This window comes from Centropristis striata, chromosome 22, assembly GCF_030273125.1.
Source record: "Centropristis striata isolate RG_2023a ecotype Rhode Island chromosome 22, C.striata_1.0, whole genome shotgun sequence".
Taxonomy (NCBI): Eukaryota; Metazoa; Chordata; class Actinopteri; order Perciformes; family Serranidae; genus Centropristis; species Centropristis striata.
In genome coordinates, this window is record NC_081538.1 from 27,358,667 (window position 1) to 27,372,468 (window position 13,802).

A 13,802-nucleotide genomic window follows, 5' to 3' on the forward strand; every position below is an offset into this window, starting at 1 on the left:
GAATATATATTACATTTCTATATTCTTCGGTTTCATTTAATTGATATTTTATTCAACCCGTGAATAATTTTATATTTTGATATATGAAAACGGTGTCTTATTGACAGGCAATGTTTAAGACACCTGTTCATTTAACAGCAAGGCAAGGACGTTGACAGAAGTTTATTTTATTTTATTTATTTATTTTAAGTTGCATGAATCTATTCTGTGGCAACTTGAGAGCAGTGCAAAAAGCTTTTATTGCTATAAAAGTATTTAGTAAAAAATGGCCATTCAAAAATGCATAATTTGTGCAGAGTAAAACCTTGCTGGAAGCTTTAAAAAAATAAATATATGCAAAATTCTGAGTGTTTTATTACTCCCTACAGCCTAATTACACCACGTGATGAGGAGATCCTTAACTTAAGTAAAAGTACTAACACCACATTGTTAAAAAAAACTATTTTGCAAGTGTTACTGAAGTAAAAATGTGTAGGTATAATCAAGAAAATGTAGTATAAAATGTATAAAATATACCTTGCGACTATTATACTAACATATATAACATCACTAGAATATTTTTACTCAATGTAAAAGCAGGATTTTAGTGTAGTAGTATGTAGAGTTAGAGCTCATATTGAACTAATGATTATATTTAATTATGGATTAATCTGCTGATTATGTTCTCCATTAATCGATTGATTGTTCAATTAGAGATGTTAAAGAAATTTCCATATCTTGTCACTGGCACTCTCCTCAGTTCAGAGCGACCTCTGGCCTATTTAAAACTATTGGACACAGACTCAACCTTTTCTCCAATTTACAAGTGGCTCTAATTATCTAATTATTTGGGTTAAACAGACAATAACAGCTCGTCTCCAAGGTCCATTTGTCCCTTTTTATCTGTATTCTGTGCAAACAGAAAGGCACTTCTTGGTTCATGCATATCCAAAATACGCACAGGTTTAAGAGCCATATTTAATATTATTTTGACGAACTTGACCCCTAACATTAGCATGATGTTTATATATATATATATATATATATATATATATATATATATATATATATATATATATATAAACATATAAATATATATAATCATATCATTATTTTTGAGTAAGGTTTAAGTTTTTGAGTAAGGTTTTTATTATTTGGAGTAATTTTATTATTTTGAGAATATTTCTCATTATTTTGAATAAGTTTTTATTATTTGGAGTAAGTTTCTCATTATTTGGAATAAGTTTCTCATTATTTGGAACAAGTTTCTCATTATTTATCTTAAGTTTTGTATTATTTGGCGTAAGTTTTTTATTATTTGGAGTAAGTTTCTCATTTGGAGTAATTTTCTCATTATTTTATGAAAGTTTCTCATTATTTTAAGTAAGTAAGTGTTTCTTATCATTTTTGAGATATCCATTATTTCAAGAAAGCTTATCGTTTTAAAGATTTACAGGACCCGCTGATTAAAACCTGTTAAATCACTGAATAAAGCAGTCAGTGTTCCTGTTATGCTGACACAGGATATCCTGAAAGGCTGCGAGCCGAGCTGCTGCTAACATTCACTCAGCTTGTTTCTCTGATAATTTCAGATCCAGGCATCTAAAATCCATCATCTGGTTAAAATATAGAGGTAAAAACCACCAAAAATCGAAAGAGTGAATCTTTAAATGAATAAAAAGTAGATTTATGACAACTTCTGGCAGAAAACCTCAACACTGACGCATAAACAAAGGTGATATGACGCACAGGTACCTTGATTAAAACTACAGATTTCTCTGGTTTGAAAATTGTTGGAAACTTTGGGATGATGTAAGAACACAACTCAATTTATCTTTAATAGGAGGATATATATAAAATGTCTGGCAGAACTGGCTTTGACACTGAACCATGACACGAGTAGTGAAAATAGTGGGAAAAAGCTGTCACAATTACCCAAACCTCAACTTTATTAGAAGCAATTTTTGTTTTGTGAAGCTGGAATGAAGAAATGTTTTTAACATGAAAAATGATTTCAACCATCAGCAGTTTCCAGGTGATTTTCTGTCAATGGAACAATTGATTAATTTAATACTTTTTGCAGCTATATTACTAACCGATTTACAGTCATGGAAAAGTTTTTTAGACCACCCTTGGTACATCCATGGTTTTCTTGATAATTTTTTCAGTTATTATCAAGAAAAATGTCTAGATATCAGCTCCTAAATTAAACTTTTATGAGCTATTTTTGTTGTTATCATTATATTTGTCCAAACAAATGTACCTTTAGTTGTACCATGCATTAAAATGAACAAGAAATTGAAGAAAAAAGGGTCTAATCATTTTTTTCCATGACTGTAATTTATAACAAAACATCAAATTTTAAAGACTCCTCATGTGTTTTGTGTGTAAGAATCTTGTTTTATTTACAAATCTATTTAAATCTTGTTTATATCTCTTTGATGTGAGGTTGTTTTTTTTACCTTTTCTATGATTTTTTCTTTAACAATTTGTTAGACATGTAACTTTAAATTAAGCAACCAAGCTGTTACACTGATTCCATTAACTAAAATAGTAAAGTGGACCTTCAGTTAAACAGAACAGAGTCTGTGAGGTTGTTTTACAGCAGCTCTACTGCACATTTTCCTCCCCGGAGACGACAGATATTCTCAAACACAAACTCTTTCCAACTCCTTCATTCATCTGAAATTTCCTCCCAGCACAGTCACTGTGAGTGTGTGTGTGTTTGTGAACAAGGGCTGCTGTTGTAGCTTTATTGACACAGAGTTAATGATACACACACACACACACACACACACACACACACACAGACACAGACACACACACACACACACACACACACCACACACACACACACACACACAGGGTGGTACTGAAAGCTCAGAGCCAAAGGAACGCTGGACACTTGACCGACTGTTCACATTGAGGTGTGGTTATAATAAATGAAATCATGTTCTCTTGGCTTGTGGCAGCCGCTCCCAAAAGAAGTCCGTCATTTCCACTTGAAACTCTTTGTGGAGTTTTGTTTAAACAATTGTTTGAGGACCAAATAGGTTAAAGTTTCCAATGTTTCACAAAAAAGCAAAGATAGAACAGTCTGAAAAATTAATCCAAATTTGTAAAGGAGAAATGTTTCATCTTTTTCCTATCCTCCTATTAAAAATAAATTGAGTTGTGTACTTACTTCATGCCAAATGTTTCCAACAATTTTTAAACCAGAGAAATCTGTAGTTTTAATCAAGGTACCTGTGCGTCATATCACCGTCTGTGTTGAGGTTTTCTGCCATAAGTTGTCATAAATCGACTTTTTATTCATTTAAAGATACACTTTCGATTTTTGTTGGTTTTTACCTCTATATTTTAACCAGATGATGGATTTTGAATGTTAGCAGCAGCTCTGCTCGCAGCCCTTCAGGACATCCTGTGTCAGCATAACAGGAACACTGACAGCTTTATTCAGTGATTTAACGGGTTTTAATCAGCGGGTCCTGTCTATTGTTAAAATGAGAAGCTTTCTTGAAATAACGGGTTAGTATCTCAAAATAATGAGAAATTTTCTCAAAATTGATAAAAACTTACTCAAAATAAGAATTTTTCTTAAAATAATGAAAAACATACTCAAAATAATGAGAAAAATGTCTTAAAATAATGAGAAATTTACTCAAAATGATAAAAACTTACTCAAAATAACAATATTTTTTCTTAAAATAATGAGAAACATATTCAAAATGACAAAAAAATGCTTTAAATAATGAAAAACATTCTCAAAATAATGATACATTTTTTTTTAAATAATGAAAAACTTACTCAAAATAATGACAAAAAAAATTCTTAAAATAATGAGAAACTTACTCAAAATAACTAGGAATGTTCTTAAAATAATGAAACTTACTCAAAATAACCAGAACATTTCTTAAAATAATGAAAAAATTACTCAAAATAATGAGAAAATGTCTTATATTAATGAAAAACCTACTCAAAATAACGATGTAAAGATGTATCTCTTGACAAATTCCTCATTATTTTGAGATGCTCAGTCATCCATTTGATACCAAATAAAAATTTTTTGAGAATCTTCACATTATAATGACTATAATTCTTTTGTCCTCATGACAAGGCAATTTTCACATTTTTTTTCTTTCACTGGTGGATAAAAGAGGAATGTTTAGACATTTCAGAGACTGGAGACGAGGGATAAAACACATAGTATGACTAAACAAATAAGCTTTTTTTTTTACATTTTAAATATCTCTTTATTGAATGAAATCATGTAAAACCCCAAAGAAGAAAATGTCCGGTGGAGAAAACACAATAATACAGAAATAAAAACCCAACTAGCGCTACTATGTTCCCAGCTGATTAGTGTCACCGAGTCATAAATAATCATCAGAAATGTATTTTGTTACTAGGCTCAAAAGTGTGAACATGTGTAAATACTGTTTGATTGAGTTTCTCAGTCAAAGTCAAAGCTTATGAAATGATTGAACAGATTTAAACAAAAAGCTCCTTTTTTTCTCTTTGAAAGTGGCCGTGGTGTGATACAGCCAAAAAGTCTTTAAAAATTATAAACTGTAAAGTAAAAACATTTTCATTTAACAACAAATCCCTTATATAGATGACACCAGACTGGACTGTTTACAGGGATTAAAGCCAGGAAAGATTTCTGTAAACCTTAAAAACCATCCAGGATGAAATGTGTAACGATTAAAAACTGTTGCGGTGCTTTTTCGAGAACTTTAAGTGCTCTGTTAACAGCAGATACAGACAAAATGCTTCAAACAAATCCAACATGACTCATTAATGCAGGTTCTTTCCACCACTATAGTTGGTTTCGTCGAGTGTGAATAAGCAGAAACAGACAGAAGGTGATGTACCGTGTTTTGTGTTGAGCTGCCATTTGTTTCTGCAAGCAGGAAAAATGAGCATTTTCGTAATTATTATATTGTTTTCACGGCTGCGTTTTGCCTCAAGCAGCAGATGAAGGTTTGGTGCTTTGCTCAAAGAGTCCTTTAACTCTGTGGAGACATTTAGTCGGGCGGCTTAGGACCAGATTTAAGAAGAACGGGGACACACCGGACAAAAGCACCACATATTTTCCACGTGCTCTCTATCAGTATAGGTTTTAATTTTGGGTAGGAGCCACTTCATCAAGATTGTGGATCGGAGATGGCAGCCATATAAAGTCTATGAGAACCAATATATCTTCCAAGCCACTTAGAAGGTCAATCTTGGTGTCAAAATCTACATTTTCTGGGTCAAAAAAATCGTATAAAGCTATTGAGAATATCACTAGATTGGGAAAAATGTACATACAAGATCTGACATGAGATGAAAGCTTTCACTTGATTTTTGTGAGCAGTGTACATGGCAGCTAATACGCACTCTCCCGTGAACAGAGATTCCAAACACTTTCCACTCAGGTTTCCCTGCTGCAGCACTTGAAGCAAGTTGCCTACCAGTCTGGGTGAAAATGAACATATCTATTTGATCAAATAATCATCTAGTGATATTCTCAATAGCTTTAAATGATTTTTTGACCCAGAAAATGTAGATTTTGACACCAAGATTGACCTTTTAAGTGGCTTGGAAGATATATTGGTTCTCATAGACTTTATATGGCTGCTACCAAAAATTGAAACCTTCAGTGAAAGAGAGCATGTGGAAAAAATTTGGTGCTTTAGTCCGGCGTGTTCCCTTTATTTAGCGAAGCCGCCTGATTATAAAGCCTAAGTCTCCTCCTGATTGGTTACAGAGTGTTTATGAAGGTTATCCGATCCAACAGCTTGCCACAAACAGCAGCGAATTCTGGGAAGAAATGTAGTTGAACGTGACCTCCTGCATCCGTCTGTGTATAAGCTGTTGCCGTGCATGCTCTTTTGCTTTGGATGAAAACAAAGATTGTGCGATTTTAAGTTTCAAAGCTTTTCATTTCCCAGCTGCCGGTGCGATGAGCTTTCATTTCCATTTAAAAAACGTAAACATCCGCGTCGTTGAAGTGAAAGAACCACGAGAAGGATGCGTTGATATGTCGGGGAACCACAATGACAATCTTCTAAAAAAATAGTCATAATAAAATTTAAAATATATATATAAAGAGGTCTCTGCTGCCGGCGGCCAACGGCAGGGGTCTGTGCAGTTTGATTGACAGGTAAGTCGGCCTATGGTCTCTGAGCCAGGCGGCTCTTCCCCTCCTCCTGTTCGGCGAGCTTAAAGTGAGTGTAAGACAGGATTCCTGCCAGAGTGCAGAGGATGCCCAGAGCCTGAGAGTGAGACAGGAGGACAGAAAGACAGGAAGAGAAAAGAAAAATGATTGTTGGGACTGGAGCCAGTAGGTTGTTGGTTTGAATTCACAGAGGAACACAGTGAGACTCACCTGGTTGAGAGACAGCGGGTCATGGAAGAGCAGGTATCCTCCAATCAGAGTGATGCAGAATTTAAAATGACCAAACATGTTGTAGCTGCAAAGTTCGGTCAGGAGAACAACAACTCATGAAACACTTAAAAAAAACTCCACAACACCTCCAGGAAGCCTTAAAAACCCTAGAAACCTACCAAGACCACCTGAAAGGACGCTCATACAGTGTATCCTGGCATGGACAGTTGTCTACTATGCATTGCCTCTCCACAGGGGTTCCCCAAGGCTCAGTGCTGGGGCCCCTGCTATTCTCTATCTACACTACCTCTCTGGGTCAGGTTATCCACTCACATGGCTTTTCCTATCACTGCTATGCAGATGACACTCCGCTTTATCTGTCATTTCCTCCTGATGACCCATCGGTCTCTGCACGGGTCTCTGATGCCTCTCAGACATCAACACTTGGATGAAGGCACATCACCTCCAGCTGAACCTTTCAAAAACTGAACTGCTAAACCTACAATACACCACAACATCATAATTGACTCCCTGTGTCTTGCCCCCACCAAGCAAGACTGGAATGCTCTTTAATAACCCATCAAATCTCCTCAAGAAAACCAAAGACCCCCTCAGATCAGAAACCCCTCCAAGAAACCCTGAAACCTCCTAAAACCCCAGAAAGAAAACCAAAGACCTAGAAGTCCTGGAACCCTATCAAAGAAACTAAAGAGGTCTTCACAAAGCCACCCCAGAGAAGGACAGCTTCAAGAACAGAAACCCCAGCCAAGAGGACCTCAAACCCCTTAAATCCCAGAAAGAAGAATTAAGACCTCCCCAAAAGGCTCTGAAAACTATTTAAAAAGCTCCTTGCAAAGGCCTAAAACCTTCCCAAGAATCCCTGAAAGCCTTTAAATCCCCCCATAAGCCAAACCAAGTCCTTGAACCTCTTCAAGAAGGCTTCACATCTGCTGAAAACAACCTGGAACCCTACAGATCTGTAAAACCCCCTCCTAGAAATCCTATTGAGGTTCTCTTTGGGCTCCCATATATTTGAGGATACGTGACAGCCGAGGTGTTTCCAATGATCCAGTAGATGGACAGGTTGACCAGGAACGCCACCACACCTGAGAAGAACACCGTCAACTGGGCAACGAGAGGACAACAGTGTTACTATGACAATGTACAAACTCATATGGGTCTTTACAATAAAAGTTCTTGAGTTCAAACTTAACGCAAGAGTTTACTGACCAGAGCAGGCAGAGACCAGGGTCCAAATATTCCTCCGTCTCCAGTCAGCGGCTCGAAGATCGGAACAACGCAGAGCAGGAAGCCTGATGACAGAGGAGCCTGAGGACATCACAATATGTATTAATATAAACATACCATCAATACAGTCATAGTGTTAGTCAGGAAGGCCTTTAGCTGATCTGCTTTGGACTCTGAGCCAATGAAACATCATTGATATGTTCTGTATAAAATTGTAGCTTTCTGTATGTTCTGTCTAAACCAGCTGCCATTTAAGTCCTAAGTCAAGTACCAAGTAAAGAGAAACAAATCCACAGTCAAGTCCCACGTCACAATCAACAAGTCCCAATTGAAGGTAGGGCTGAACCATTTGAAGTCCAGTCCGTCCATATTGCATTTTTGATTAAAAAAAATTTGATCATTTTAGCCTTAAATCAAGACCAACAAGTCCCAAGTGGTTTTGAACAAATGCCAAATGTCGCAGGTCAAAACCCACAAATCCCAACTCAAGTCCCAAGTGTAAAAACAAGTCCAAGGTCAAAAACAAGTGACAAATCAAGTCCCCAGTCAAGGCCAAACAAGTCAATCCCAACAAATCCCAAGTCAAGTCCCAGGTTTAGGGACAACAAGTGCCAAGTCAAGATCAAGTCAAGGCCAACCAGTCCCAAGTAAAGACCAACAGTTAAAAAACTAAGGGGAACAAGTCCAAAATCAAGTCCCAGGTCAAAAACAAGAAGAGCCAAAACAGGTCCTTACTAAAGACCAACAGGTCAAGGTTAAGATGTCCCAAGTCAAGTCCAAGGTTAAAACCCAACAAGTCCCAAATGAAGACCAACCAGTCCAAGGTAAAGACCAACAGGTACCAATGATGGGGAACAAGTCCCATATTAAGACTTGGGTCAAAAACCAACACGTCCCAAATCAAGTTCAGGGTTAAAGGCCAACAAGTCACAAATCAAGTCCCAGGTCAAGACTGGTCAGTCATCAGTAGTTTCCCTAGAAAGCTGCTGTCAGCATGACTAATGCATAAGGCAGTGTGTGTGTGTGTGTGTGTGTGTGTGTGTGGGGTAACTGTGGCAAAGTTAACAAATTGATAAAGATGTTTTATCAGGAGATATTGAGTAATAATTGACCTTTGTACTGTTAAATCACAATATAATTTGCAGTATTATTACAGTATCAATATCAAACTGTACCTGATAGTAGAGAAGCTGCATGGAGTTCACCTGCAGCTCATGTTGTTTAGCTCCCACCCACTGAGAGAGAGAGAAGATTTATTTTATTCATGTTAATGGCACAGAAATGTTTTCTTTCTCGTCTCTGAGACATTGATTGTGAAGTGTGTTCATATATTTACTGACCACTTGGTAAAGTGACGTGACCAGAACTCCCAGAGAAGCGAACACCGTCCCCAGCAGGTTGAACCGCACGTCAAAGTACGAGTTCAGTATCACCCCTAATGTGATGGGCACCTGGACACACAGACAGGTAGAAAAACAATAAACAACAAAAACACATTTTACAGCTCATGAGAATGTCAAACATTACAGAAAACCACAGCAGGGCGTTCCCGGCATTATCAGACCTGGGTGAACCACCTTAGTGTTTTTATTTTTTATAGCGCCTAAGCTGAAAGAACAAAAAATAAATATTTTGAGAAATGCTTTGCTGTCATTTCTGTTCGTGCTGCTTCTTTTCTCTCGTCTGCTAACTGTGTAAGAGTTTCACACACATAATTTAAAAATCTTTAAAAAGGCTGTGCTTGCATTGTTGTGCCATATATTATAATACCAGTGGCATTACATTGTCTTAGAACAATAGTATAATTCATGGCAATTGTTTGAAACAATACATCGATGTAAATGTGGTTATTGTGACATGACTACTTAAAGAACATCCAAAATCTCTATGAAACCTTCTCAGAAACCACTCAGAGACAATTAAAACCTCAGATCAAGACAGTTTAATGATTGCAGTTTGTTGAGTGAGGGTTAAAAATACTTTGTATTGACAATACAGCACTATATCCATAAAATCTAAAGAGTTTAATTATCACAAATGACTAACTTTGGTTGACATGAGGCGTCCTTACTTGTCAGTTTTTCAGGCACTTGTAAAGTTGGATATATCAGAGTTTTGTCTGAGAAAAATCCCAGTCTTACTTTTGAATTTAATGTTGACATTAGGGGTTGGTGATATGGGCAAAAAAAAAAAAATCTTTATTATTTTTTTAAATTGCTCGATAACGATATTCTGACGATATGCTTTGAAATGTCTTTTCTTTACTCAAAAAAAAAAGCTGTTAAAATGATTCTTGCTTACCAGGACATCTATGGCTGGACACAATGTTTCAGAACAACAACTCTTGTTTATTTTCTTTAAACTTAAAGATTTAAGAGACTCCCAATTAAACTTCAATGTAGAGATATTAAAAGGGCTAAATATCAGTTTGTTTTCTTTTTGAGATATTATAAATACTCGATAATGTAAAATTGCATATCTTAAAAACAACATTAAGGATATTATTGTAGACGATATATATCGCCCACCTCTAGTTGACATGTAATATATGACATGAATACAGCTTTAGTCTGGTTTCCCATTATAAACCTACCACGTGCTTGTGTCTTTAAAGGCCCAACCTGGTTTAACCCATGACTGACTGAAGCCTATATTTTATTTTTCCCCCCTTATATTTTCAATTGTTGCTATTCATAAACAACAATCATTCCTTTATCACAGTAAATTGCACATCTACTTAAAATGCATGATATCCAAACAAAAAAATCCTCCAGTCTATCAAGCTTTAATGAATGATATAATGAAACATTTACAGTTAGAAAAAATAAAATTCACCCTAAGAGGTAAGATAAATACCTTTTACACAATATGGCAGCCATTTATGGACTATTATACTAAATATAATCCCATGAAAAATTAATAACTGTACATTTTTAGAAAACTTGACATCCTCCAAGTTGTATTATTACTATTTAAATCTCTATTTTATTTGTAAACCTTATTATTGTTCTGATATTTGATTTGACTCCAAGGTTTTTGCTTTTTTTTTTAATTGCTTTTTTTTTTCTACTATCATTCTGTTCTTTTGTGTTGATTTCAAGCATACATTAACATGTACCTTCTTTATTTTTGTATGTGAATGAAAGAAAAAAAACCCAATAAAGAGAAGTTTTTTAAAAAAAAAAGCATGATATCCTGCACAAACCAGACCCCAAAAAAGCTTCAGTCAGATAACTGTACTAAGAAGATGACTTAAACTTTTCCTCACCAGTGTCAGCTTGATCTTGGTGGAGAAGGTCTTCTTGTAGTAGGTGGTCTGGATGAGGATGATGACGGGCGTGGTCATGGCTTTAGCCAGCTGGTACGTTCCTATGGAGTTGTTCTGCAGGGAAAGGTTGGTGAAGGCCACGAAGCCACAGAAGCTCAGAGCCAGCCACACGATCCTGCGCACCGGGAGGCTCTTTGGAGCAAAAATGTCCATTTTCTGGCAGATGTAGAGTCCCAGCCAGGTGACCACAAAGTGGACCAGGGTCAGGGTCATGTTGGGGAAGCCGTAGTGGACGTAGATCCATTTGTTGATGAAGACGATGCAGATGGAGGAGAGCAGGTTGGCCAGCAGGCCGGCCACGATGCGCCCGTTGGGGGACAGATTGAGCAGCGTCTGAGCCATCGTTCTGGAAGTTTCCTCACTTGGATTAGTTTAACTTAGCTGAGCTTTTCACACTGCAGGAACACACAAGGTGAATGTTAGAAAGTCTGAAACTTCATGTTGAAACTACAACATTTTTACAATAGCTTTATTCATGTGTACTGTACATGTTTGTGGACGTATTTTAAAGTATAATTTTCATATTTCACTGTAATCTTCTACTGTATATTTATATTCTTCGCTGTTGCAGTATTTTGCCTTTATTTTTTAATATATATTTGTATTGTATGCACCAAACATAAAAGGCAAATTCCATGCAAGTTAAAACCAACTTTTCAATAAACATTATTCTGATTCTGATATGCAAAAGCTGGAGTGCAAGAAATGATAACTTCCTTCCAATATTATAATTTATTTATAAAAGTAAAAGTTCTCATTGTGCAGCAGAATTGCCTATTTCAGGGTTAAATTCATATAAAATAATAAATAGGCCAATCGTTTTCTGAATTAAATATATTTATGTGAGAAAAGAGTAACAAACATTACAATAGAGCCAAATATGACAAACCCTAGTAAGGGCAGCATTTATATATAAAGAAAGAAAAATAAAGAACTATCTTGATGTATGTGGTATGGTCTAATTCCATATGACATTTAAAAATATATCGATATATTTTTTATATCGATATATATCGCCCAGTCCTACCTCAAATGTATACTTAATGTTTGTACAGTACTTCAGCAAACTTATTTAGTTACTTTACACCAATGTTTTTTTTTTAATCAGAAAACAGTTCAACAACTCCCATAACACAAGTAAGAGAGCATGTGTCACGGTTTGTAACGGTTAACAGTAAAATTTGTGTTTTTTTTAAATGAAGTTTGGCGTGAGTCAGTAAAAAAGGGAACTAGTTAATGGAGGTTAAACTGTTAACCCTTTATCGGGCGAAGGGAGTTAACATTTCTATAAAAAGTTGCAAATTTACTAGATTAAAGTGGCAAATCTACAAGAAAAAAAGTCACAGATTTACGAGAAAAAAGTGGAAAAAAAGCAACTTTTTTCTCTTAGATTTGCCACTTTAACACCGTAAACTTTTTTCTCAAAATATTACCCCTCCTCCCCGGGTCCGTATGTTTTTTTTTTTTACACACTCTGGCTGTATGTGATATCCTCCAATATTCTTTAGGGTTGTAATTTGGAATTTGCAAGTATTTCAACGAGTGTCCTATTAAGGGTTAATTATATCTTAAATGATGTGTGTTGATGTTGTTTAAATAGTTTTTTAAGATGGTCTGAACACACCATGGGTCTGTCTCTCTGTCTGTCTGTCTCCCTGCCTGCCTGTCTGTCTTTCTGTCATTCTGCCACGCGATAAGAAAAGTTTACCGGGGGTCTCTTCCATCTCTCAGTCCGCCTCCCTGCTTCGTGTTGCTCCGCCAGTGAGCGTCTCTCTCACCCGGCAGTCGGAGCTCCAGTCCCGGCCTTAGAAGTGACGGATCCCCGCTGCTGTCCTGGAGGATTTTCCTGCCCTGCTCCTCTCCTGCTGCTGGGCTGGATAACAGCCGTGATTTCTGGTTACAAGCCGCCCCGTGTGTTCCTGTTTCCTCCGGGTTTAACGTCGATTAACGGGCAACAGCGACCGTAGCGGACCGGAGGATGACGGAGAGCGTCTACGAGACAAGATGACTCACTACACACAGAAAACCGTGAGCGCTGAATCCACACAGAATAAACATAGAATAAAAAAGGTAGCTAGATGATTAAATTATTTTTTAATTATTTAATTATTATTTTATTATTATTATTATTATTATTATTAATAATAATAATAATAATAATAATTGTATTATTATTATTATTATTTTGATAACGTTTATATTGTACTATTCTGTATAAAATATTGTATGTTTTTTTAATGTGTGTACAGGATAAACATAAAATAAAAAGGTAGCTAGATGATTAAAATTTTTATTTTTTTTTAGCATAAAAATATTTTTGGGGAAACATTTATTTTCTTATTTTTAAGTCCATGCTCTTCTTTGCTGTTTGTTGTTGTTAATAATAATTAATTAATTAATTAATAGTTAATTAATTAATTAATTAATTAAATATTGATAATATAATATTAATATTAAACATAGAATAAAAAGGTAGCTATATGATTAAATTATTATTATTTTATTTTTATTATTATTATTATTATTATTATTATTAATAATTATTTATTATTATTATTTACATTTTGATAGCATTTTTATTATATTATTTTGTATGAGTAAATAAAAATGAGCAGAGCTATTCTATAACAACAGATGACTCACTACACACAGAAAATCGTGAGCGCTAAATCCCCGCAGGAAAAACATGAAATAAAAAGGTAGGCTAGCTAGATGATTATCTATAATATAATTAATATTTTAAACAGCACATTTAACATTTTTCTTATTTTTGCTGTTATCATCTGTGCCTCGCGATGAATAAATTACTGTTTATTTAATACATGTCTGTCTATAACTTGTTTTATTTTTTTTTTGACATTTATTTTGATAACG

The 13,802-nt window shown here is 35.4% G+C and overlaps 1 protein-coding gene across 1 annotated transcript; it reads right to left on the reverse strand.

Moving 5' to 3' along the window:
* Positions 1 to 4,047: 4,047 nt before the first annotated feature.
* Positions 4,048 to 12,853, reverse strand: slc35e3 (solute carrier family 35 member E3). The gene is made up of 8 exons (XM_059326419.1): positions 12,637 to 12,853; positions 10,869 to 11,323; positions 8,941 to 9,051; positions 8,776 to 8,835; positions 7,583 to 7,681; positions 7,395 to 7,477; positions 6,353 to 6,437; positions 4,048 to 6,239 (listed from the first exon to the last, which is right to left on the reverse strand). The coding sequence occupies exons 2-8, from the start codon at positions 11,268 to 11,270 to the stop codon at positions 6,138 to 6,140; spliced, it is 942 nt and encodes a 313-aa protein (XP_059182402.1). The 5' UTR covers positions 11,271 to 11,323; positions 12,637 to 12,853; the 3' UTR covers positions 4,048 to 6,137.
* Between the last annotated feature and the right edge of the window lie 949 nt (positions 12,854 to 13,802).

Coding starts and splice junctions, on each gene's coding strand:
- slc35e3 (XM_059326419.1), bottom strand. CDS start 11,270: ATGGCTCAGACGCTGCTCAATCTGTCCCCCAACGGGCGCATCGTGGCC. Junction 9,052..10,868: donor CCAAGATCAAGCTGACACTG/GTGAGGAAAAGT, acceptor CTGTGTGTCCAG/GTGCCCATCACATTAGGGGT. Junction 6,438..7,394: donor GGAAACACCTCGGCTGTCAC/GTATCCTCAAAT, acceptor CGAACTTTGCAG/CTACAACATGTTTGGTCATT.